At 44.6% G+C, this 24,509-nt stretch overlaps 1 protein-coding gene across 2 annotated transcripts; it reads left to right on the forward strand.

Annotated features, from left to right (window-relative positions):
- Positions 1-7,480: 7,480 nt before the first annotated feature.
- On the forward strand, positions 7,481-23,827 carry LOC118777182 (LIM domain transcription factor LMO4.1-like). 2 transcript variants are annotated; one of them, XM_036527943.1, is made up of 5 exons: positions 7,481-7,837; positions 19,408-19,626; positions 22,787-22,883; positions 23,453-23,611; positions 23,753-23,827. In XM_036527943.1, exons 2-5 carry the CDS (start codon positions 19,415-19,417, stop codon positions 23,759-23,761), a joined length of 477 nt encoding a protein of 158 aa, XP_036383836.1. In that variant the 5' UTR covers positions 7,481-7,837; positions 19,408-19,414; the 3' UTR covers positions 23,762-23,827. The 2 variants fall into 2 exon arrangements, with proteins under 2 accessions (XP_036383836.1, XP_036383835.1); XM_036527942.1 differs by lacking the exon at positions 7,481-7,837 and adding an exon at positions 12,688-12,729.
- Positions 23,828-24,509: the final 682 nt, after the last annotated feature.

The following is a 24,509-nucleotide window of genomic DNA, read 5'->3' on the forward strand; positions in this document are numbered from 1 at the left end:
GTGTATTGATCTGAAGCCTTACACTGTTCAGAGCTCTTATTCCAACAATAGGGAGCCTTCCTTTTTATGAAATAAAACGCGCGAGAGATGGAGAGAGAGTGAAATGTACGGAGGATCTGCATGAGCTGTTATTCCAGGGGATTGATTGTAAAACCTGGAACACAGTGCGATTTTGGCTCCAAAGCACAGTTTCCCTGGCAGTGCCATATGGCTTGGACTCTGTAGCTGCATCCTGTGATAGCGATTGACAATCGCTAATCTTAAAACTTGTGCATGTCATTTCTGCCTTCATCTATTCAGTTTAAAAAGCATAACAAAGTCATATAGTGTGACAGGTACACTCACAGTGCATTTGCCTGTAATTTTCTAAACTGTTTGTGCTAGACTTCACAATTTTTATACACTCAAGAGCACTGCACTGTCAAGTCAAAAGAATCAGTACAACACTGCCCTCTGCTGGAGTCAGAGGAGCATCGCCATGAGAGAAATTGTTCCCCAGTAACGGAGCTCTGCTATTTCAGTGATAAAAGGCAACATGGGGCTGATTTGACTTTTGTGTTTGTACTAAGAAAGGATGGTAGGTACTACGTTACTGAATTCATCTGTGATGAGAGCAAAAGATATTGAATAAGGGGTAGGGGGGCATCTACAGCATCTCAGTAAATACATATCAAAGGATAAGCAGCTTTGACAGTTGACTATTTTTTTCTCTCTGTGTGTCTCTCACTATCTCTTACTTCCTCTCTCTCTCATCCTTACACCCACACACACACACACACACACACACACTTTAATTTTCCTCCTACCTTCTTTCCATCTGTCTATCAGACATCTGTCAGTCCACCCTTCCTTCATGGGGTTCAGCATGGTTGAAGTTATGCAGATGTCCTGCCAGTGTGATGAGAACAGCTATCTTCAGCGGCCTGGAAGCCCAGAACCCTGACTCATCTCATAGAGTGAACAATGAAATGCAGCCCTCAAAAAATAAAGCAAAAAAAAAACCGATTTTTCTAAAGATTTTTCGAAAAATTCTCTGATAACTTAAAGACACCAAGAATCACGCAGAAAAACTATTTGCGGTTTGTGCATGGTGATTATTTCAATGTCTGCAGACGGAGCGCAAATCTAGACATCCTCCATTTAACGGATTGCTGCCAGTTTATAATACATTTAAAAGTCACTTTAGTCCATTCTTTGGTTCATTCCAGCTGCTGCTTTGAAGCACAGTAGGGTAAGATTAATCAAAGGATGAGACTGAAGGCATACAAGGTGACTAAAATGTTGCAGAAGAACACTCCACAATCCAAAGAGATTAACCTCAGTATTACATCACTGAGATTTCAATGAGTAAAGTGTAGCGCTAGGTTATTATGGCTAATGAGTCCTTCTAACATTAAGATCTCTGTCTGAAGAAGACTGTAGGGAAAACACACCGTGATACAGCTTTCAATGCGTATGTAATTTATTGTGTGTGTATAAAGGCTAATGTGCTGCATGTTCACACTGGAGTGTCTAATAGCTACTGTTGCCTGGTGCCACACTTTACTAATAAAAAATCTCACCATAACAATAAACTAACCATGGTTAATTTTTTTACACACTGTTAACTTTTGGTCTGTATCTATGGTTTTTTCATCATACTGCTCTTAGAGTTTTCGCAAACTCATCCACTGTGTATTGGCCTAAATCGTTTCCTATTCCTAATTCTCCTTTATCAGTCATATTCACACCCTCACTGATATTGTCTGTTCCTGCCTTACACTGCCATGTCTGTCCGGCCTCCCCGCCTGCATTATGCAGGGGTATCAGTTTCCCCGGGGACAATGGGACTGGGGGGTGTGGGTGTGGGGGGGGGTACCCGAGCCCGCCTGGGCTTGAACTCAGTGAGAGTGTAGCCCCAGCAGGGGGGCGCACTCCCCCCCGTCCCATCAAAGAATGGGCCATTCTGATCACTCCTCGGAGAATGGGACGCCGGGTGTCTGAAGCCTTTGTGCGGCGAGGATTTGAATATAATCACACGGCTTTCATCCTTTTAGACTAACTTCATTGTTACTGTAAAGAAAGGGCTGGTTGGAGGGGGTCTGGGGTGACCGTGCCGTGCCCCCATATTCACAACCGGTGGCACATTATCTGACGGAGAGAAAGTTACATGTCAATGAGGTCTCTGAAGTGACAGTCACTGCATCTGTGGAGGAATGCCAAAGGCCTGGCGTGCAGCACCATCGCACATTAACAAAAACGCAATTTAGAGTGAGCGCTGAGACAAATGACATATAACTACAGTCACATTTATGCTTAAATATAATGAGATCCATGTGCGTACATATGCTGAAATGGCCCTTTGTCCAAAATGAAACCACTGACTCAAGTGTTGCTAGCAATAGCAGGGAGTCTGCAGGTCTCCAGTACAATTAGGTGCTCCTATGCAGTGCACGTCTTCTTCTTGGCACCTAATGGGTCTCCGTTTTGCTTGGCTCTCACTGGTGTCTGTTTCTCCTGTTTTGTTTGGCCCCCTCAGTTCTAAATTTAAAACACAGGCATGGTGAAACCGTACTTGCGCAACACAACACAGCACAAGGCGTGAGTGAAACCGGGGCGTGGATGTAGACCGTGGGCCTCTTTGTCCCTCCATCAAAGCGAGTGGCTTTTGATAGTTGGCCCGGGAGAAGTTTCTATAGCAGGTGCCCTGTGTGCTCAGAAAGCTCCATTGACCCTTTGACACGAGGAGCAGCCTCTTTACGACGACACTATATTCAGCACCTCTCATCCCGGCAATGCTCTCAGCGGGACACAGTACACATTTATCTTTCTGAAGAGGATACTAATTCCCCCAAATCCCACGGCAAACAGTGGGACTAAGACAGACTTCTCCCCCCTCCTTCTCTGGATCCCCCCCCCAAGGCCCTCACTGGAGTAACCTCTCACTCTCTGTGTGGCCATGGTCCATCCCTTGAACAAACAGGTTAAACCTGACTGGGGGTGGGGGGTGGGGGGGGTGGTTTTTGTAGTAGGATTAGACCCCTTTTTTTTTCAAAGTCAGACTGTCAGTTCTGTGTGAGGGCCTGCCACAGAAGACGACATCATCTGATGGAACACTGGGACTGTAACTGGAACGACTAGGAATTCGAATGCTTCAAAACAAAGAAGCACCATTTTTTATTACGTCAATGAGAGTGATGGATGCTTCTCTTACTCCTACTTACATAAAATTTCCCTTTCGCCATGAAAACGTCAAACTCAGTTTTAGCATATTCTCTGCTTACTGTAGTGTTGCCTCGTTTGGATATAGGTGTGATCTGTGTACACACCTTGTAGTGAGACAGTGATTACAACACACTGTTTTTTCTTTTCTCTGTCAAATGCCAAAATAAGGAAAAACAGAAGTGATTATTTCCACTCCAATGCAATGATTAAATTAGTGACATCAAGCAGTATCAATCTTGATATGGTCAGTTAGGAACATATAGCAAATGGCTTGAAAAAAAAAGTGATGCGGGGAAAAAAATCACACTCAAAAAGAAGGAAAACCTTCTCAGATGCTGAGACAGACAGATACTAGATTTACTGAAGCATGAAGTGCAGGGATACAGTGCAAAGTGAGAAGCAGAGGTACCTGAGTACTTAAAATGTCTCCTTTTGACAAAATATGTTTTTTGCACCTTACACACCACTGTACTACGATAAAGCCAGGACTCATTTCCTGCTTTTCTCCTAAAAGTATGATATAAATCAATAACAAGGTAGACATATTCATCATTCAGTGATGATCATTCTATTGTGCTAGATTCAATTCATGTGTTGTGATATATTTCCTTGCAACAGAATATTTGTGTTGAATTCACTGCTAAATTTTGTCAAAACTCTTTTAATGCCAGACATGTGTTTTCTTTTACAGTAAATGGATATTCAATGAAGGATATTGTGCAACAGCTGCAGACACAGCAAAAATATATCACAACATTTGTGTTAAGAGCCAGTTCAATTCATTGTTTAATGTTTTCCATTAACCACTGATTAATCATCTTGCTTTGCACATTTGTAATATCTGTCAGCAACCGGGTGTTCTTACATGGCCTTGCTTTTTCTACAAAGATTTTTAAATGAAAAACAAATAAGCATGCAGTACTGACCAACACTGAATTATTTTCTTTGGCAATTGAAAACTATCTCTCCCAAAAGTAACATCACATAATAGTTTGTTATATCATGGTGAGAAACAATGTATACAAAACAGTGCAAAATAGGAAAACATTTTGAAGCGACATTAAGAGTATGTTTATTTTAAATTAACTTCATTCAGCTAACTGAAGCAATGTAACTGTTTTTGCTAATATCTGGTGTAAAGCTGGGCTACAACGTCAAAGTGTAAACTTTAATGTATGTCTGCACACACAAATCTGCAATTTGCCGCTGTAAAAACGTGCATAGGTATCTGCTCCTAAGAAGACAGAAAATTGTTTAAGGCAGCCTATGAGGAGACACCAATCCTGAGGTCATGCGTAAACCTGACGCCCTACAACAAGAGATCATGACATGATACTTCCGAGGTAACTTCCTGAAAGGCGGATACCATTTTCTTTGTCCAGAAGGTGTCGCCCCAGTCTCTAATTTATTAGAGCTTCGAACCATTCCCTCTTATTTTGGTAGGCTTGCTTCACTGTCGAAAAATTGGGGGGAAAAACTGCCTCTTAAAACTAATACAGGTACCAGTGTATTTTTTCAAGGAGCAGTCTGTGAGACTGCAGTTTTTGTTAGACATTTAGCATTTTTATTAGTGAGGTGTTATCACGGTAATAGGCAAGTAGGCCAATTATTAGCTCTGTTGTTGACAGAGATTATGTTTCCTGTTCTTCCCTCAAGGAGGTACCGAGAAGGAAAATGGCCTACCTGTTCCCTCCCCTCTCTGCGGGAGCATCCCTCGGGTTTAGACCGTGTGATTTACGGCTGGTGTGAAATGTGTAGCCTGTACGATCATGATGATGTTAAGTGCGGACTAATTGACAGTTGGGAGGCCTGTAAATAATATACATGCCTATGAAGGCCGCGTAAACGCACAAAGCGAAGGGTCCCAAGTCGCTGCCACTCACGTCGGTCCGGCTGACGTGCGCATGAATAGAAGTGAAACGGTTGCTTTGTGCGCCTTTGTCCCGTGTTGTGTTTGAAGTTTTTTGTTATGTTAAAAACCAATTCTGCCCCTCTGAATAGAGTTTCCTGGTCCTGCGGCTTCGCGACCCAAACCATCCTTACATCTCGGCCCAGACCCCGAGCTCCTGCATATTTATTTTCCATTTAAAGGTACCGAAGTGTCAACACATCTCCGCACCGAGCCGCCCACCGCCTTTCAGGACGTATTCTGTGACCAAAACCAGATTCAATTATTACATGAATGAAGCACCCTACGAGGGTGCGGAAAAGAATTGTATTAATCCATGTGTGTTGGCAAAAAAAAAAAAAAAAAAAAAAAAAAACCCGACCGGCTCGAAAAGTTCAGAACGAAAGTTAACAGTTTCGTCTCTCAATGTGGGTTCCGTTGCGTGCAGTCCGTTCGGTTTTATTTCACTCGTTTCCTTATAGATTTCTTCTTTCTGCAAAGGTTTCAATCGGGAGATTAACTAAATCAATAATTAGGCTGATAATACGATAATACTTAATAATTAACCACAACATAGCGCAGCTGAACATACATTTAACAGGAACAAAGTAGTTACTGTGTTTGCTATTGATGATTCATTATATAAATATAATTAACCAACGTATGGCGAAACTAAATATGTACGTTTAAATGATCCAGACGGCAGAAATGTTGTCCACCTGTGTTCATACCTGAGCTACAGCTATAGGCTATGCCTGTTTGAGTGCTGTTGGAGCGTGGCCTCAATTCACCGTGCGTCGTCGTTGTGTCTCGCTATGTGCTTCCAGACATTCGAGCGCAATAAATTTAGCACTAATTTAGATAATAAATCTGCTAAAATGCCAGAAAGTACCAGGGCATGACCATGATGTATACCCAATTAGAGCGAGGACCCTCGGCCCGGGAGCGCGGGCGGGATCGCTTCGCGTCTGGATTAGTTGTTCCATGGGTTCCGCAGGTGCTGTAATGTATGGCTTTGCACGTGTTCGTTAGGCTGCGAGAGGAACGACTATAAATAACCGAATAATTAGAGGCGATGACATGAATCCACATTGGGCCCGCTAGCAAATCATTCTAAATGTCATTCAGTGGTTTGGAAAAGTATCACCCCCCCCCCATATGCAAGTCAAGAATAACGTTTCATAACTCTGAATCCATCCGTCATTTTATTTTGGTCAACTAGCTTAGAGTTTCTGGAATTGGTAAATTAGGGGTTGTGAAATATTGATCAAAACAGTTCATGATTTTTAATTGTAATGTCACTTTGGTCTTTACAAAATGTTGTTACACCAACACGTTTTAGGCAAAATCAGTAAAAAAAGTCTCAATTCGACCAAGTAGCTAGAATTCAGATCCGTCTTCATGATGCCCGAATGAGTAACCGATTTCGCCGATAGAATACATGTTTGTTTGCATTTTTCTCTTCTATAGACTTTGCGATGCCATGTTATTTATTTATTTTTATTTTTATTTTTGTTTCAATCGGAGGTCACAACGATTAGCAGGATGTTGAGAACAGACGAGACGTGAATTCATAGTGAACCAAGATGTTTTAATCTCTTCTTGAGTCTAGTAGCGCGTTCCAGCACACTCAGATAGGCTATAGGATAATCTGGTTTACCTTTTTATGAAGGCTATTCATGTATGCGCATGTTTATTTTAAACACAGAATTTTTGTAAAGTAGCCTACGTGGTTGCACTCCTGATCGATTGATTTACTTAAAACTGCAAAATGCAAAAAACAAATGATAGCATTTGAAAAGCATCCAGTTGGTGATCGGTATACTGGTCCTCGCAAGTACACCGAATTTACATATTTTGAAAAGAATTCCGTGTGTTTATCTTTGTAGGAGAGCACAAAAATGTGTTATCCGACTCTTAAGTAGCACAGCCTAGGTCAAAGATATCCTTATAACTGTGTCTTTTTTCTAATTATATTTTATGTGTTCTGTGTGCTTTAAACACGTACTATTACTTTATTTCAGCCGATTGAGGAATGGAGTTCTCCACGGAAGAAGTTGGCAAATGAGCTATTCACTATTCAGAGAAAAACTACAATGTTAAAAAAAGAGGAACAAGGAACAACTTCTAATGGGAGTAGCTCTATAACATACGATGGGGCGAATGAACTCCTCTCCCTTCGCGTTGCTTTCCTTAACGGCCGTGATTACGGACCAACTAATGAGGGCACGAGTGGGCTAGAGTTCGTTAAACAGACATCGATCATTCTGTCAGGTACCACACCCCCTCGCAGTTCAATGGCTGTGGGGGCTGCACCTCTATCACGTCACGAAGGAGTCATTTAAAGCCCCGCTCCCTCTGCTCCACAAATCAAAATTGTGGCTGACGCGGGCGTGTCCTAGATGTGGTCAGTGCTCGAAATTTCGCACAAAATTAACACTTACTTAGAGTGCAGTTCACTCTGCATATAGACTAATGTCCAATTTATTTTCCTGCTGATCATTACAGTATAGCTAGTTAGTTGTGAATACAACCAAGCAAGTGAACGGAAACTTCTGTACTCCACTCTTTTGCCTTGCTTTGGAAATACCGTTAATTGAAGTCAATAGAATCTTGACAAAGTAAACAGTTACTATCTAGGTAGTTGGCGAAGTTGCTTTGTAGAGAGTAAACAGAAGACAAGCTTGGTCGGACGGATTTTGCTCATTTCGTCCCCCTCGACGCAGAACTAATCAGAACGGCAAGGTGAGCATTTTTTTTTATTTGTTACCAGTATTGAACTACTGTTAAAATGTTTATTGCCACACCGTTGATGCTACTTCTTCGTATTTTTGAGTTTAGCTTTTGACTACTTGAGTAGTTACCATCGTTAAGGGACGGCATTAGGTAGACTGAATGAAAGAAAAAAACTGTGTGGCGCCTGGCGCGTGGGAGAGAGCCCCTCGGCGCTGCTGCATCCCGCCGCGAGCTCAAGGCTCCCCTTTCCGTCTTTGAAGTTTCGGCCAGCAGCTGTTTCCATCCGGCGTGACTGCCCGTGGTTCTCCGTGTTCCCATCAAAATAGCGGGGAAGCAGCCTCGCCACGCTGGGTTATTTTCTTTAAAAAAACACCGATGCAGTAGGCGCCTGAGTACTAATGAAGACGACGTTTTTTATTGAAACGACCATGCGTGTAGTTATGGTCCCTTCGCGCATTATTACGAAGTGAAGCATATAGCTAGCTACTGCTGATCTGCCAGCGAGTAGTACAGCAGCGTGGCATTTTAACGGTTTAAGTGAGCAGGCAAGCAAGCTAGCTCATTGTTTCCACAAACCTGAAATGGATAGATAGATAGCTACCCATCCTTTGCTTCCATTATGCAGTTATTTTGAAAATGTATGACAATGACAGTTAAATTGGAATATGGGTTTGGAAGATGTTACAATACTAAGTCAGAACCTCGTATTGAATGATAGTACTGTACTTCCAACGACTTTGTTTATAAGCTAGTATCAACAATTTACACCAGAAATTGTCGTAGGCTAATATAACGTCAAACGCAAACTATAGGTAGTGACAAGAACTTTGAACACTGAAACTGGAGGAGATGATGAAAAAAGTGCTTTTTAAACCAGTCCAGCCCCGAGCCTACTTGGCCAGTTAATGCAGTTTCCGACTGATCCTTTGAAAACTTGTCATTCAACAACCCACAGTCGCGTAAGTGTGTCCTACAGCTACATGTTTCTTTTAACTTCAGTAATGTTAAATCACCCCTTATTCTTCTCCAATTAAATGAATAAATAACGATTTACAGTCACGAGAAATGCAGTGCCTCTAGGTTTGACGTGTTCCTGTGGTCATTTTAGTTTGTATAGCTTGCAGGACACAGTCTACCTTCGAGAAGTAAACACGGGATCTCGCTCAACTGGGACACTTCCGCATGCGAGGGTTTCCCACTTTAAGTCGTAGTTCATTATTTCTTTTATATGATTGCTATAAGCAGTGAAAATATGTATATTGTAATAATGAATCTGCTAAATGAGTAAATGTAAATGTAAAAATGAAACATCGACCGTGCAGCATCTATGTATGCGTTCTTGTTTTTTGATCAAAGCTCCAGGATAAAGCGTGAATAGAAAGACTAAAGCGTTGCTGCGGAGCAATGGAAAAAAAAATCTTCCACGGAGAGTGTATTAGTCATATAAACTATGTTGTCGAATTACTTGTCTGTAGAAGAAAGCTTCTCAGACTGTGTTCGCGTGCATATAGCTCAAAGCAGTCCGGAATGCTGCTCGGATAGTCTTCGCCCAAGGATCATCAAGAAAAGCTGAACTCGTGGAGGCTCTATGCATGTCTTGGACACCACTAAGCGCCTCTTTGCAAAAAGCGTGGGGTTATCTGCGCTTTACGAATGCAGTTTAATTATAAATAAAGCATGATGTCGGGGGTCGTTGCAATCTGTGGTATATTTAAAGAGCAGGAAAAACGCACATTAGTTCAAGCTACTATCAGCTTGACACCTGTTTACTCACGGTTATAGCGACGTGGAAGTCAACAGGAAGGGTTTGGTCGTCCCATAAACATTTAGGACGTTGACTTAAAACCAGGAACCCTGGCCTAAATGAATAAAGTATTGTCAAAAGTAATTTGCTTGGAGGTCATAACAACCCCCCCCCCTCTCCTCCTCCTCCAAACGCTCTCTTCCATTGTCTCTAATGGGCAATTATCACCAGGGCACATGGTAATGTGTGTGTACAGTCGCGCAAGTCGAGCCCCAGATGTTTGGAGTTATACACGGATCCACTTGCCGCGAGTGTCACCGTTTCAACGCGGAGCTGCCGAGGCTGTTTTTCAAGCTCTGCTCTCCGTAGGAATTTTTAAACATCTCGAGCCAAGTCGGCCCACCCTAGCTTCCATCAACCACAACAGGATTTTGGCCCGACTTTCACGAACAAAAATATTTTTTTATGTAGCCCAAATGTGAATGCCTCCTATGGAAACTGCTTATAAAATGTTTACCCAAATTCTTCTCCGGTTAGGTAGCTGTGTATTTATTGGTAAGGTTTTTTTTTTAGCATTTTATTTTGTATGTCATTAGCTGGGTACACTCTGAGTATCCTCAAGGCCATAGTGGTGAGGATGCCTTTTTGGGGGTTGACTGAATGAGTTCTGATTAATACTCTTTTAGATATATAATGTGTAACCAGTGAACTAATGAAACTGTCTCAGAACATTCATTCCATTCGGACAAAAGTAATGAATTTGACTTCAGTGTTTTCTTTGCTCCATACTGGGGCCATTGACCTTGATTTATTAACCTGTTTTTGTTTTTGATTTATTTTTTCTTCCCAGAAAAATGCAGTAATTTTACTGTATTACCTCTGCTGCTGCAGATAAATAAATAAAACATGTATACATATGCGTTTGTTTTTTAAGAGGTACTAGTAGTTTGACCCGGGAGGTCATGGAATTTTGTTTGTGAAGGAAGTCTGTTTTGAGTGTTCCTCCATGTGGTTTATGAAGCATGCCAATTGGTGCGATTCATAGCTAGTTCAATAAAACTGTTATACAGCCATATATTAAGTAACGCATAACAATTCCTCGCTGAACATCCTACAAAACAGTCAAAGTTCCAAGTGCTGGCTGTTCACTGTACACTCTGAAAAACACTGAAACTATGAAAGAGATCGTTAATTTTAAGGACAAACCCATCCTCTTTTGAAATGTTCTCACTGCTGTAAGAATTTCTTTCTGTATGTCTTAAAGAAATGACACTGTTACCAGTAAGTAGGATGGCTGTAATTAGCATGCTGGAATATGATGGAATAACCGTAAATGTTGTGGGGGATGATGCTTATTAGGGATATTGCGTGTGTGTGTGTAGTATTTAAAATTAAAATGATTGGTTGAAGAAATGGAGAAATGATGAATCAAGAAAAAACAGCGTTCATTTAAAGCTGCCACAAAACACAAACATATTTCAAACCAGATAAGATACAACAATTCCCAATGTAGTCTAAATATGTAGAGCCAACGGTTGCTAGCTGCGTGATGTTACTTTAAAATAATTGTCAACAGCCGGCAGTGGCTTCTATTTGATTAGCATATGTTAGCTACCAAGCAGCACTGTGCTGTTTTCCTTGTTTAGAGCAATTTAAATTCAAATATGCTAATTGGAATTTGGTAATCAAGCATCTACTCATTCATTTCATGTTAAAATATTTATTTTTGTTTGCATGCTAGTCAAGATCTCAGGTTGTCAGGAAAAAAAAAATCTCATGTTTGTGTGTTATTTTCTTGCCTTTCAGTTGCTCAACCACCCCGTGCATTTTAGGGGGAAAATTTCAAAAAGTCATTATACAGTGAAACATTACTGTGCAGCAAACATGCCCACCTGTACTCCTCCCTAACGTGACCCAGTATGAGGGAATGTGACCCTTGGCTGCCTGCTGTGATTGTCAGTTTGCGTTTTCCTTTCCCCTCCTGGGTTCGACTCAACCTCTTCGACTCTTGAACAGTCAGTCAAACCTGCATGCTGCATTAAAAAAAATCTTGCAGAGTAATAATTCATGAACATGAAATAATGCGCGCATTATGTGACCTATGCAGCATTGTTTTTGGCTGTTTTCCTGGCAAGCGGAAAGGAATAACATCTCCTAGGTGAGTCACCTGGCCCAGAGATGTGCAGGGAAAGCCAAGTATTAGCAGTTTCGCTTTCAGTAATAACATCACCCAGGTTGTGCAAACTTGACGTTACTTGCTTGTATAGAAGACAAAGGTGTTTTTTCCATCTAATTTATTCTCAGTAAAACTTGGAAAGAAAGTCCAAGTAGTTGTGGAAAGACTTATAATGTCACATTAATGATGTCTTGCATAGAACGAGAGTCCAGAGGTGGTTTTAATACTTTAATACTTTTTTAAACAACATTCAACCTGGCAGATGGTATCCTGTGGTCAGGGGTGTAGTATGGGCATTTTTTGTAGTTATGTCCAGTTTTTGAACAGTCTAAATTCAAGTCAAAAAGTAGTTTGGCAAACATGCTCTTACAAGATCGAGGTCATAACTCCCACCAAGTTCAGAATCTGAGGACATCTGCGGATTTTTATGTGTGACCATTGCTTACTGAAGAGCTAACTGAAAGCTTGTTGAGAAGACTGTGCTCGTGGTGACTTACCCTGAAACTGTGGTCATGTAAAGGCTTTCGATAAAGGCTTTAGACTGTTTCCTTGATATCCACGCAGTGTCTTGGTCAGTTGCAGGCAGCCAGTGAAGAACAAGTATTACTTGGTCTAGTTTTTGGATGGTAGGTCATGAACAAGGTAGGTTTTGTTGGTTTTTTTTTTTCCTTTGTATTGTAGTCTTTACCCCCCTCTATTAGCCGTTAGCCTGCGGAAAGCTCCATGGCTTCTGTCTGTCATCGATGTCGGCGTTGGCAACAGCAACATGGTGGCTTCTGCAGCCATGTTGCCACAGGAAGCGTGCTCAGTTAGTGTTGAAACAAGCGCGTTTACATTACCAAGGTGGCATGGAAGTAGCGAGTGTGCATGGGGGACACGCCCCGGCCGTGATGGTGGGGTGGGTTACGACAGAGAGAGAGACAGAGACAGACACGCACTTCACTCGAACGAGTGGGAAGGAAGTATGCACCGCTTAAGCAGGTGAGAAATTCATTGGTTTGCTTTGCTTTAATGACAGTCCAGCTATGCTTGCGGTCTTTATGTGCGCGTCTTAAATAGTTTAAAGCTTGGAGCAATATAGAAAGAGTGCAGTTTTTTTTTTTTTTTTTATTGGTGCTTAGAAACTGAGCTCCTTATCTGGGGACATTATGCTAAGTACTTGTAGGCTGCTCCTGGGTAGGTAGGAACAACAGACCATGACTTTAACTAGAGAGGTCCATGCGGCCTTTCCCATAACAACCAGCAATGAGCTGCATTATCCTCAGCCCAGGATTTAGATCCAGCAATTCCTCAGACCGGAGGACTGGAGGGGTTTTCACATGAAAAAAGCCAACAAAAAAAAAAAAAACGAGGTTTCCTTTGCCATGCTCGCAGCGAGCGTGAAGTCACGCTCTGCTCCAGTTATGCATGAAACACCATTGGCAGAATGCCGTTTGTTTAGGGTAGAATTCAAAATAAAGGCTTGTTTTTTTATTAAGGGAGAGGAAAGCCATGCAACAGTCTGCACCGATGCAAAAAGGAGCCGTTGGTCTTAAAAGAATATCTCATTTCAAAAGGGACTTGGGGGGGGGGGGGGGTGTAGCATGTCAAGCCCAATACCCCTCCATTGTGGTGAATTGTGATCTGTTAAAACGTTTTACTGATGCAAGTTTGACGTTACCAAGAAAGAGAGAGACAATACTGTAAAAACAAGCTCTTCCCTGTGTGGCATTTGAATAGATAAAAACCGGTCCTCCCTTCCTGCCATTTCAATAGGTTTGTAGAACTGAAGTGGAAGAAAGTACACAACGTGCCACATGACTCAGTGGAATGACACTGTCAGTGTGAGAAAAACAGTGCTTTTGTCCATAGGCATGTTAATGGATGCCCAGGTATGCAGTTAAAATGTAACGTATATGTGTGTGTGTGTGTGTGTGTATGTGAGTAAGTGAGTGAGTGTTTTTAGATGCCTTATACCTGTTACTGCCACATTCTCCTATTAATTTTGAAATAGGTTTGCAAATGATATGGTCAGAACATTTATGGGATTACTGCTCATAGGGGCATGGTCAGTTTGCTGTTCTTTAATTACCTTCCTCATCCGGTAACATTAGAACGTATTTGTGTAAGACAGTGCAATACTCTAAATAGAAAGTTCAAATACACTTAAGTCTAGTTTCAGAAATCAAAACAAAATTAAAAAGGAAGCAATTACGCTTTAGCTTATAACTAAAACATCTAACAAACTATATGATTTATCTAGCTGCGGTGAAATAAACTATATTCAGTTTTGAAGCACCTAATTCCTTTTCAGTTCTGCTGTTGTGCAGTTCTGTTGGCAATTGCGTCATTGAAGGAACCTAGCAATGGGGCCCCCTATGCTAACAGCGCTGTAGCCAATGGCTAGTATGCAGTAGTCCACAGCTGCAATTCTGCGTGAAACCATTTCACAAACACCAAAGACAAGAATATATTCAGCTGGAGGCCCTCAGCAAGAGGCAACTGCATAACCACCACGATCTCGACCGACCAAGACTGAACGCAGACAGTCATGACCGACATCTCTGCAGGCAGAGCGCATAGCCGCACATCGTCTAAATCAAAAGATTAAAAAGATAATAATCTCATACTTCAGATAAAGTAAGCACAACATGGGTGCGAGTCCTGTCTTAATAAAATTATGCTGGTGTTGAACTCGTGTTTTCGTTGGGAAAATCGAGTAATTTTGTAAGTAAGTAATTTTGTAATTTTGAAAATGTGACATGGGTTAAGCCATACTGCAGTTACATACAGGCACAATACACCATTTTCTCACGATTATGACTATAATTTCTAAAGGGTCTGTAGTGTAATTATGTGTACAATGTGTTAACAGAGTAACCAACACATTGACAATAGCATAATTATGATTTTCCAAAACGGATGGCACAATCCTCTCTGTGAACAGAGATTCATTTGTATGTGCAATTAAAAGGTTCCTCTTTTTGACTCTTCGGTATTAGCTTATTATAATTGGGTAGTTAGCCTGTTTGCCTAAATATTTGTCCGCTCTGAGCTGCGGAGTGTTCTCCGTTTCCTCACAGCATGAGTTGTTATGGTTCATTTTGTTTTCTGCAAAGCAAACTCATTAGTATACAACACATGGCGAGCATGTTGCCATATATTACACTGTGCCATCTTAACTTTATGGGATGGCCCCCAACTTTTGTGCAACGGCTAACCGTTGCTAGCCAACAGCGTGTCTTACCCTGCCTGTGTGGAGCCTCATTCCGGTTAAGGGGACACGGGCCATGTTGGAGTCATCTTGTGTAAAACACTGAGGCAGTGTCTTAGCAATGTAGAAGAGAGATTAGACCAAGTCCATTGGTGTGGTTAATGCTGTTGAGGGAGAGTAATATTTAATAAAACATTCCAAAGTAGTTGACGGCTCATTTCATGCTTTGGCGTCGCACCTCTAACCAGCATTGCAGTGTGCTTGTAGATGTCTTAGGGTGTTCCACTCGGGCTGGTTTGGTTCATATGCATTCACGGTCCAATTTGTTTGCCATCCTCTCTGTCACATTTTTGAAGCCAAGCAGAGGTAAAGATTATGTGATCTCTGACAGAGAAAAGTGATATCTATGTCTACACCGAGAGGGGAAACCCGCTGAGTTATTTGACAGCTCCAGCCAATTCTACATATGTGCCGAATCTATTCTTTTTTTTTTTTCCCCAGCCATACACATGAATGTCTCAGCTCCCTAAGGGTGGTGATGGTGTGTCTGGCGGTTGAAAGGATTTTGTCGAGGTAAAAGGCATCTCTAACAATGCAGCCTTTTCGCTACACATCTACACCAAACGAACGTGCGGAATGGGTTCGATTTAGTAAAAAACCGCGTGAACCAGGGATGGGCCCAGAGAGCAAAAGAAAACAGCAGCATCATGTGTGCATGTCTTATATCATGTGCGCCTGTGTCTGTATTTGCAGCCAGGCGTGCATGCTTGCGTGTGTGCATGCGTCCCAGGTTCAAAGTGCATCACGGCCCTTTTGATGCCGAAGCAGCTGGGGAAAGTTAAAGTGCGCTTAACTGCCGCAGTGGCTCTGTAAAAATCGGCCACGCTCGCATATGTTTTATTCATTTTAACAGGAGTGTCAAACTGGTAGAACGGGTCGAGCGACTGCCTGTAGCCTGCGTTCTGAAAAATCGCAGTAAAAAGAGCCCCCATTCAATGTAATTAATTTCAACAAGAGACGTGCCCCTATACAGCCCGTTTCAGTGTAGTATGCTTATAAAGTAATTTTTAGTAAGGCTGGGGGCGGGAGAGGAGTGGGGTGGTGGTGGGGGGGGGGTTGTCCGTGACAAATGCTCTTTATATGAATGGAGTAGTCATGCCTTCTCCAACTGTTTTCTCCCTCTCTTGCACCCCCCCCCTCTCGGTGTTGATTGTGGAATGCCATGTGACCTCCTGTCACGGCTCTGTCAGGGAAACCGCTGGGGGAGATTGAGCGTCGGAGTGCGGGAAGTTCACACTGTTTTCCTCCCCTATCCTCTCTGGCTGGAATTTGTACCATTTCTCCTGCTCCCCCCCCTTCCTTCCCTCCCCCGACTTCATCTCGTTTTCTTGGTAAAGTCATCGACAAATTTTACCCCAGTAATTCACAACCCGAGGGGGGTGACGGGGGTGGGGGGGGGGGAGAATGAGGGGGTTGAGGGGGGAGGGACTATCTGGTTTCAAATTGAAAACAGACTGTGTCCCTGCATGTTGGGGCAGGCGGGCCACAGTCTTGAAGGGGCCGAGTGCTGGTTGCGTTAGGAGGGTTTTTGTCTGTGTGGGTTGGGGGGGGGGGGGGGGGGGTCGGGGGGGAGCTGCGGAGCACAGACCCTGTGGTGTGCTATTAACCCTGAGCGTGGGAAGGCGCCCAGCCGCCAGCTTGCACCCAGGACCAGCCAAAAAGCCTGGGAGCTGGTCCTGGGAAGGCCTTAACGGGAGCGGGTCAGATGTTCTTCCTGTGGCAGCATTAACCCCGGTGACCCCTGCGTGACCTCTCAATCAGAGCCCCTCTGGACAGATCCCCAGTGGTGACCTCTGAACTGCAAGTGGCCCCCTGTTTCCTGTTGTCCCCTGAAAAAGTGTGGAGAGGAGACATGCTATCCTCTGCCTCTGAGCCGGATTCACCGATGTCTCATTGCAGGCAAAAATGCACTTGATGCCTTTAAGCCTGGTTTTCCATGTTTTCCCCTCTTGATTTACGTCAAGAGGTTGTAGCGCACGAAAGGCATATAGATGGTGTAGGTGGATAATGGGATGACTAAGACACACATTTAATCTAAAAGCAATGCACTGTTTCCATAGCGTTGAGTAACAAATTTAATCAAGTGTTACTTTTTTTCCCTTTCTGTTGCGTAACATTTTGGGGGTGTTGCGGAAGCCTTCGAGCAAGTGCTGTCGAAGGACAGTAAAATGTAACACTTAAACTGAAACTTAACTTTAACATTTTCTGAACTCCGTGTTGGGGGCAGAGCACCAGTGGTAGTCATATAGACTGGTGACCCGTACGTCATCCGCATTCCAACAGGCAAGAAAGCTTCTCGGGGTTTTAATCAATTTAACCAATCACAGGGTCTTATGAAAATGGACTCCTTATGTTATAGTCTTCCACAGCATCCCGGCCGTCAGTATTGCATAGCTTTCTCCGCCTTTGCGCAATCACCCAACTTGTCTTAAATTCCATCGCACCCGGTTTTCCTCCCTGTGGGAATCCATCAGTAGCCTTGCAGGCGCAACCTGCTAATCTTTCCTAAAAATACATAAATCTTGACCCACAATCCAATGGTCACGGCTATCAAAAATGAGTACATATCAGCAGACTTCATTTTGTGAGCCTTCAGACGGAGGGCCCTTGGGAACTGTAAGGGTTGCATAGATCACGCAACTGGGTGCCCTGGGTGAGTGTGCGTGGTGTGCAGGTGTGCATCTCCTCCATCCTCAGCCAGCCGTATGGCAGTGCAGCAGCACCCTGGAGCCCCTGAAACGGAGCAGCTGCCCTGATTGAATCCAGGTGTTTGTGGTAAAGAGAGGGGAGAGATGTTCAACTGAACTGACCAATAGTGCTGAATTTCATCACACTAGAAAAAAAAAAACTTTTTTTGGTCAGTGTAGCCTTGTTTTTGTTTGTTGTGAAGGATTGTGCAAAGTGTTTGGTTTTTAAGTTGATCTGAAAACGTGTGTTAAATCTTCTGCACAGTGCCGCAATGATTAATGTGTCTGAAATCAGTGAGCTTCATACAGCTGAGAGCCAGGTGTGTGTGTGTGTGTGTGTATTAGAGATATGTTTGAGACCTCTGCACCGGAAGGCTCCGGAAGTTTCCGGAATGCTCTTCAGAGAGACGGGCACGGGCAGATGGAAAACGCAGAGTTAACGCTGAGAGGAGGAGCGAGGCACGGAGAGGATCCTCTAATTACAAATGATGGTTGATTGCTCTCCGCGGGCCCTCTGTCTGCCCGCTCCGCTCCTCCCCCCAGCTCCGTTCAGCCAGGGCCGCCACTGTGTGGGATGGGAAAAGATAAGAGGAGTTTTCAGCTCCGGCCCCGTTGTAACTCACCTGCCTGTTCCTCCCATTGTGGCCGTGGTTACTGAAGCGCCTGGGTGGCAGTTTGAACTGCCTAGGAGTGTGTCTGTCAGTCTGTCAGTCTGAGTGTGTTTCTGCTTGTGTGTGTGTGTGTGTGTGTGTGTGTGTGTGTGTGTGTGTGAGCGCGCATATGCGAAAAGTCTTAATCACCCGGACGACTTTTGTAAGATAGCAGTCGCCTCAGAGGAGGATTGTTTGGAAACAATTTCTCTTTCACTTCTTCCAAACAGAGCGTGCTCGCTGCCAGAGGGGGAGTGCTGATGGACTGTGGTGCCACAGCTCAGAAAGGCATCTCCCCAGTCTGCGAGTCTCATTACTCACGCATTCCCAATGGGGAAACGGATATTTATGCATTTCAATAATGATGGTGGTGATGATGGTTCTGTAACGCTAGACGATGTGCTTACTGTAGCAGAACTAAGAACAAGTTTTTTTTTTTTTTTTCCCTCCTTCCTTTTCTTTTTCTAATAGATTTTCGACAAAGTTTCAAGTTTATTATTTATTTGATTGAACAGATGCCTTTATCCAGGGCTGCTTGCATAGCTTATATGTGACATATTATCGCTTTGAAACAGTTCTGGTTCAGCCCTCTAGGTGAGGTTATGATAACAGTAGTCTGTCTGTGTAGGAATATAACACACAGACCTCTGGTCACAAACCTAGTAACATAGCCTCTGTGCCACTCTGCTACCTCAGAAAACGTTAAAAATGGTGGGGTGCTTTTTGTTTTATGCTCATACTCACTGGTTTATGCTCATGCTCACTGGTCTGGTAGTGTTAGCCTGGACCGACACTGTTGCTCATTCAGCTTGAATGGATACACTTATGTTCTATTTTTCTGGAAGTTGCTCTAAATAAGAGCATCTGCTAAATGAATGTAATGTTATGTTTTGAATTTGGCTCATTTGGATTGGTTTGCTGGTTTAGAAGTGGTGTGATTAGGGGAATAAATACAGGTGAACATGAACTTAAGTCGCACCTAAACCAATCCCAGCCACTTCCCCTCTCCCTGTCCCTGTCACTGACCGGCGGTTAACAGTGACTCTCTGTGCTCCCCCCCCCCCCGCAGGCCTGAGATGGTGAACAGCCAGGTGACGGGCGGCTCGCCCCCGAGGTCGTGCGCGGGCTGCGGCGGCCGGATAGCGGACCGCTTCCTGCTCTTCTCCATGGAGCGGTACTGGCACACCCGCTGCCTGAAGTGTTCCTGCTGCCAAGCCCAGCTGGGCGAGATCGGCACCACCTGCTACAGCAAGGGCGGCATGATCCTCTGCCGGAACGACTACATCAGGTCAGGCTTACATTTCATTTAAATTACCTTACGTTTTTATTTTAGGTAAGGTTAAGATAGCAGTAGTCTGTCCATGTAGGAGTATAACACGCAGGCCTCTGGTTGCAAACCCAGTAGCATAGCCTCTGTACCATTCTACTGCCTTAGTGTAGCTAGACATTTCTGCTGTCCACAGGAGTTGCTTTTTAGCTTGAAGTGTCAAGCCTTGTTTGAATGTCCACTGATTCCCATCACAGAGACTCCCAACATTTGAGTGGAAATTTGTATGCATGCTTGAATGTTTTTAAATCCCTGCAACAAGAGCAATAACTAATAACTAATAACTAATAATCTAATAACATCTAATATGGATTTCTTCCCTGAGATATTTTTTTCTAAACAAAAATGACTGTATCCTGACTTCATATTCACATTTATGATATGGATAATGTTCTTCTCTTTGCCCTTAATTTATTGGCAGCTTTTCTTTTCATCTGCAGTCAGTTCAGAAGAATCGCCACTTTTGTGGGTTTAACGCTGTAGAGAAGTGACCCAAGTCCGAGTCAGCCTCTGAAAAAGGCTCATCTTTCTAAAAACTTTTTAAAATCACTAAAAGTGAAAGTAGTGTCTGGGGAAGGGGTGAGTTTGTAGGACTGAATGACATATGTCTTGATAAGCTGAATAGGTTTTGTCAAAGATATTTATTTATTTATTTATTTTAATGGCGATGCAACTGGGATTGAGGACTCTTTCAGCAACACCCTAAGGAATGTGTGTACGTGTGTGTGCGTGTGTGCCTGTCTGTGTGTGTACATGCATATGTGTGCACGTGTGTGTACGTGCATGTGTGTGTATGAGTGTGTACTTGCATGTGTGAGTGTGTGTGTATGAGTGTGTACTTGCATGTGTGAGTGTGTGTGTATGAGTGTATGTGTATGCCTGTCTGTGTGTGTACATGCATATGTGTGCGTGTGTGTGTACGTGCATGTGTGTGTATGAGTGTGTACTTGCATGTGTGAGTGTGTGTGTATGAGTGTGTACTTGCATGTGTGAGTGTGTGTGTATGAGTGTGTGTGTATGCCTGTCTGTGTATATACATGCATATGTGTGCGTGTGTGTGTACGTGCATGTGTGTGTATGAGTGTGTACTTGCATGTGTGAGTGTGTGTGTATGAGTGTGCGTGTATGCGTGTGTGTATGAGTGTGCGTGTATGCGTGTGTGTATGTGTGTGTGCGTGTGTGCCTGTCTGTGTGTGTACATGCATATGTGTGCACGTGTGTGTATGAGTGTGTACTTGCATGTGTGAGTGTGTGTGTATGAGTGTGCGTGTATGCGTGTGTGTATGTGTGTGTGTGTGTGTGTATATGCATGTGTGTTTGTGCATGCGCGTGTGTGCGCGTGCACGCATGTTCTTCCCTGCCCGGCCGGAGCCTGGGGGCATGTCAGAGTCTGGCACTGCAACACAGGCTGGGATTGTGCCTCTGCATGCCACTCTGCCAGGGCATCAGTGCCCACCGGCCCCGCTCCTCTCCCCAGTGTAAACACCCGGCCAGAGCGCAGGAACACAGGGGACATTATACCCCTTCGTCCCGCTCATGACCAATACTATCTAATGTGATTTCCCAAAGGCCTCTTACCATACAGTGGGATATTTAGGATTGGCTGCTGGGTCCTTGTTTCCCATGTGACCAAATTTTCATTTTATTTACCATAATTTCCACCAGTTTTCTTAAGCAAATCATGCTTTTACCTTAAGCTAGATCTTGTTCTAGTTCTTCGCAGACAGAAAGAAAGCCAAAGATTAGAAGTCATCCAGGGAGAAACCTTGCTTTGCACTAACTACCCGGGTATTGCTGAATAAATAATAGGCTCATCTTTAGTAACACGTGAAATATTGAGCAGCGGATAGTGCTGATACAAGTGTTCAGTTTTTGACATGAGGCTTTTAGCCTCAGAAAGACTGTCTTCTGTGAAGCATTTCCTGTGTGTGTGTGTGTGTGTGTGTGTGTGTGTGTGTGTGTGTGTGTGTGTGTGTGTGTGTGTGTGTGTGTGTCTGTCCGTACCCTCACACAGAGTAGTGCATATGGAAATTGCAGCCCATTAAATATGTATAATACAGTTAATCAAAAGGGCAAAGCTTCGTTGCCAAATTGCGCACCATGGAGTCTGGAGTCCGATAAAAGGACAAACATTAATTAGGGAGAACAGAGTTTCTCCCTGGCGTTGCTTATTGAATTACTGTTTGAATTAAGATCAAAAATTCATTACCGTGTGCTGCCAGAGCTGGGACAGTGATAGTGGAGGGAGGGGTGTGATGGGAGGGGGGGCAGAGGGAAGGGTTGAGTGAGGGAGAGAAGCAGAAAGAGAGGTGGAAGGAGGGGGGTGGGGAGGCGACGCAAGACGGCAGTCAGACTGGTTGATTGGGTGTCAGAATGAAAGTGAGTGATGGAGGGCTCTTTGGTTAAAAAAAAAAAAAAAAAAAAAAAAAAAAACATTTCTTGTGCAGTTGTGGGTAGCATAGCAGGGGTCAGCTAGTTTTGCTCTTTACTGGAAGGGGGAAACGACCCTGATGGTAAGGCAACTAAGAGCTCTTAACGAGGAACTGGGGCTAGTGGCATGAAATTGCCCTCATCGTCTGAGAGTGTAAAACCCCCTGTAGCCAATAATCTGCCACCCCACAGTCTCTGTGCATGACACTGCTTCCTCTCTGATGCGGGCGTAAAGGGCAATACTTATATTTACTTTTTTTTAAAAATTTTATCCAGAATGACTAGCATAGGCTACAGTTTTTACATGTTATCTATTTATACAGCCGGATATTTACTTAGGTACTCTGCCCAGAGGGTACAGCAGCAGTGCCCCAGTGGGGAGTCGAACCAGCAACCCTTCAGTTATGAAACCTGGCTCCTTATGACTGTGCTACACTGCCGCAGTACCATTACGTACAGCACAACTTGTACTAGAGCAGCTAAAGGACATTTTCCCAAGTGCGTCAGCAGTGTATCGCCCGCTACGGTCATGAGTCCACTGTCTCGTTTTTTCCGTTCCACACTGCTAGCCCTGTTCTGGGATGACACCGTAGGGTAGGGAGCACTCCACAGAGGCGGGAGGGGGGGGGTGAGGGGGGTGGGCTGCGTGCCGAGGCCGGGAGATTTATGCCGTTTACCATCCTGTCCGCAGGCTGTTCGGACACAGCGGGGCTTGCAGCGCCTGCGGCCAGTCCATCCCCGCCAGCGAGATGGTGATGCGGGCGCAGGGCAACGTGTACCACCTCAAGGTGAGTCCCGTCTCCTTCCCGCCCACCGCCAGGTGCATGCTGGGAAGGGGTTATTTTAACTGGCCGCCGACACGTGCCTCGCGCCTCTCCGCCGCCCAGGGCGAGGCCGTGCCGATCGCGGCCCCAGCGCCGCGACAGATGGCGGGATATACGTCCTGCCAGCGGTTAAATCGGAACCCGCTCGGCGCCATGCTCGCGGCTTTTGACACCGTTTCGTGCCAAGCCCTCGCCCCACGTCACCGGTGCATGCACAAGTGCCGGTTTTGTGCCGGTGATTATGGGATGCACCAAAGCGTGGGCAATTATGGGAAGTGCATGCTTAAATGTACACAGACACACACATGCATATTCATGGCATCTTGGAGTGTACAGACGCCAGGCCTCCTAATTGTGTTTTGTGAAGTGCCCTTTTTTCCCCCCTCAAAAGCAGGACATATCGCTATGTAGTCATCGTCATGTATTGTAAGGTATATACAACACAAACGTAGCATTAGCACAGTGTATTTTACTGGGGAAGGGAGTGGCTCTCCTCGTACTCACACACCTGTCTTGCTTGCTTCCCCCCCTAGTGTTTCACTTGCGCTACCTGCCGAAACAGGCTGGTGCCGGGCGACCGCTTCCACTACGTCAACGGCACCATCTTCTGCGAGCACGACCGGCCAGGCGGGGCCCTGCTGAGCAGTCACCTGCCCCCCCTGCAGAGCAACACAGTACTTCCAGACCAGAAGGTGAGGGCGCGGCCAGGGCGTGGCTCCCCCTACTGCCAGTCTGTAGTAAACGCAGCATGCGCACCTGTAGTAGTGTTGTTTGTTAGCATTGAGGTGAATGCGGTATAACCATCTCCTCCTCTTCCTCCCCTTGTGTTCTAGGTGTGCTGAGGTGGCTGGGGTCAGCCTCTGAGGTGTGCCTTCACCCCCCCTCCCTCCCCGACCCCCCTTCACCCCCCCCGCCCCTTCCAAAAGGACTTCATGGCCGCTTCTCTTACACTGACATCATGGGCTCTCATCATCGTCATGTTGCCAATTCAGATCAAATCCGTGTAGAAATAATAAAAAAAAAAAACAGAAAAATGCTCTTAAGTAAATGTGTGCCACAAGAAGAAGGAAAGGAAGGCCAGCAGCTCTGGGAGACCCGAACACGCGCGACCCTGTGAGCCGACTCCAGAGGAGCTGAACCGAAGCCTGCCTGGGAGCGCAGCGAAGGGCGCCGGAGCGTCTGAGGCGGTAAACGACGGCTTTGCTGAGCAGTGACTGCGACACAGCGCACCCCCACCCCACAGCACAGTGCGTAACGCACTGCAGGCCAGGAGGAGAGCGCGCAGGCCTTCTCTGTGCACAGACACACACACCGAGGCACTGATGTGTCCGTATGGGGGGGCAAAGGTACTGGATTTCTGTGACAAAACAGTTCTGTAAGCACCAGAAAAGTGGGGGTGGAGTGTGCCAGACTGAAATGAGTCAAATGTGTGTGTGTGTGTGTGTGCCACATAAACACCAGACACACCCTAGATGCACCATGCAGGAAGACTTATCGGGGGGTGTTTTGTTCCTTTATCTTCATCGTGACATTCGTACACAGATTTTTCAGTATAGCGCTAGGACTGGGATTTTTCTCCCTCTGTTTTTT

The sequence above is a fragment of the Megalops cyprinoides genome, chromosome 4 (genome assembly GCF_013368585.1).
Source record: "Megalops cyprinoides isolate fMegCyp1 chromosome 4, fMegCyp1.pri, whole genome shotgun sequence".
Classification (NCBI taxonomy): domain Eukaryota; kingdom Metazoa; phylum Chordata; class Actinopteri; order Elopiformes; family Megalopidae; genus Megalops; species Megalops cyprinoides.

What these genes read in the sequence shown, in the direction of transcription:
- LOC118777182 (XM_036527942.1), top strand. An exon ending in TGCCGGAACGACTACATCAG is followed by an intron (nt 19,627 to 22,786) that starts GTCAGGCTTACA and finishes TCCTGTCCGCAG; the next exon opens with GCTGTTCGGACACAGCGGGG. An exon ending in GCAACGTGTACCACCTCAAG is followed by an intron (nt 22,884 to 23,452) that starts GTGAGTCCCGTC and finishes TTCCCCCCCTAG; the next exon opens with TGTTTCACTTGCGCTACCTG.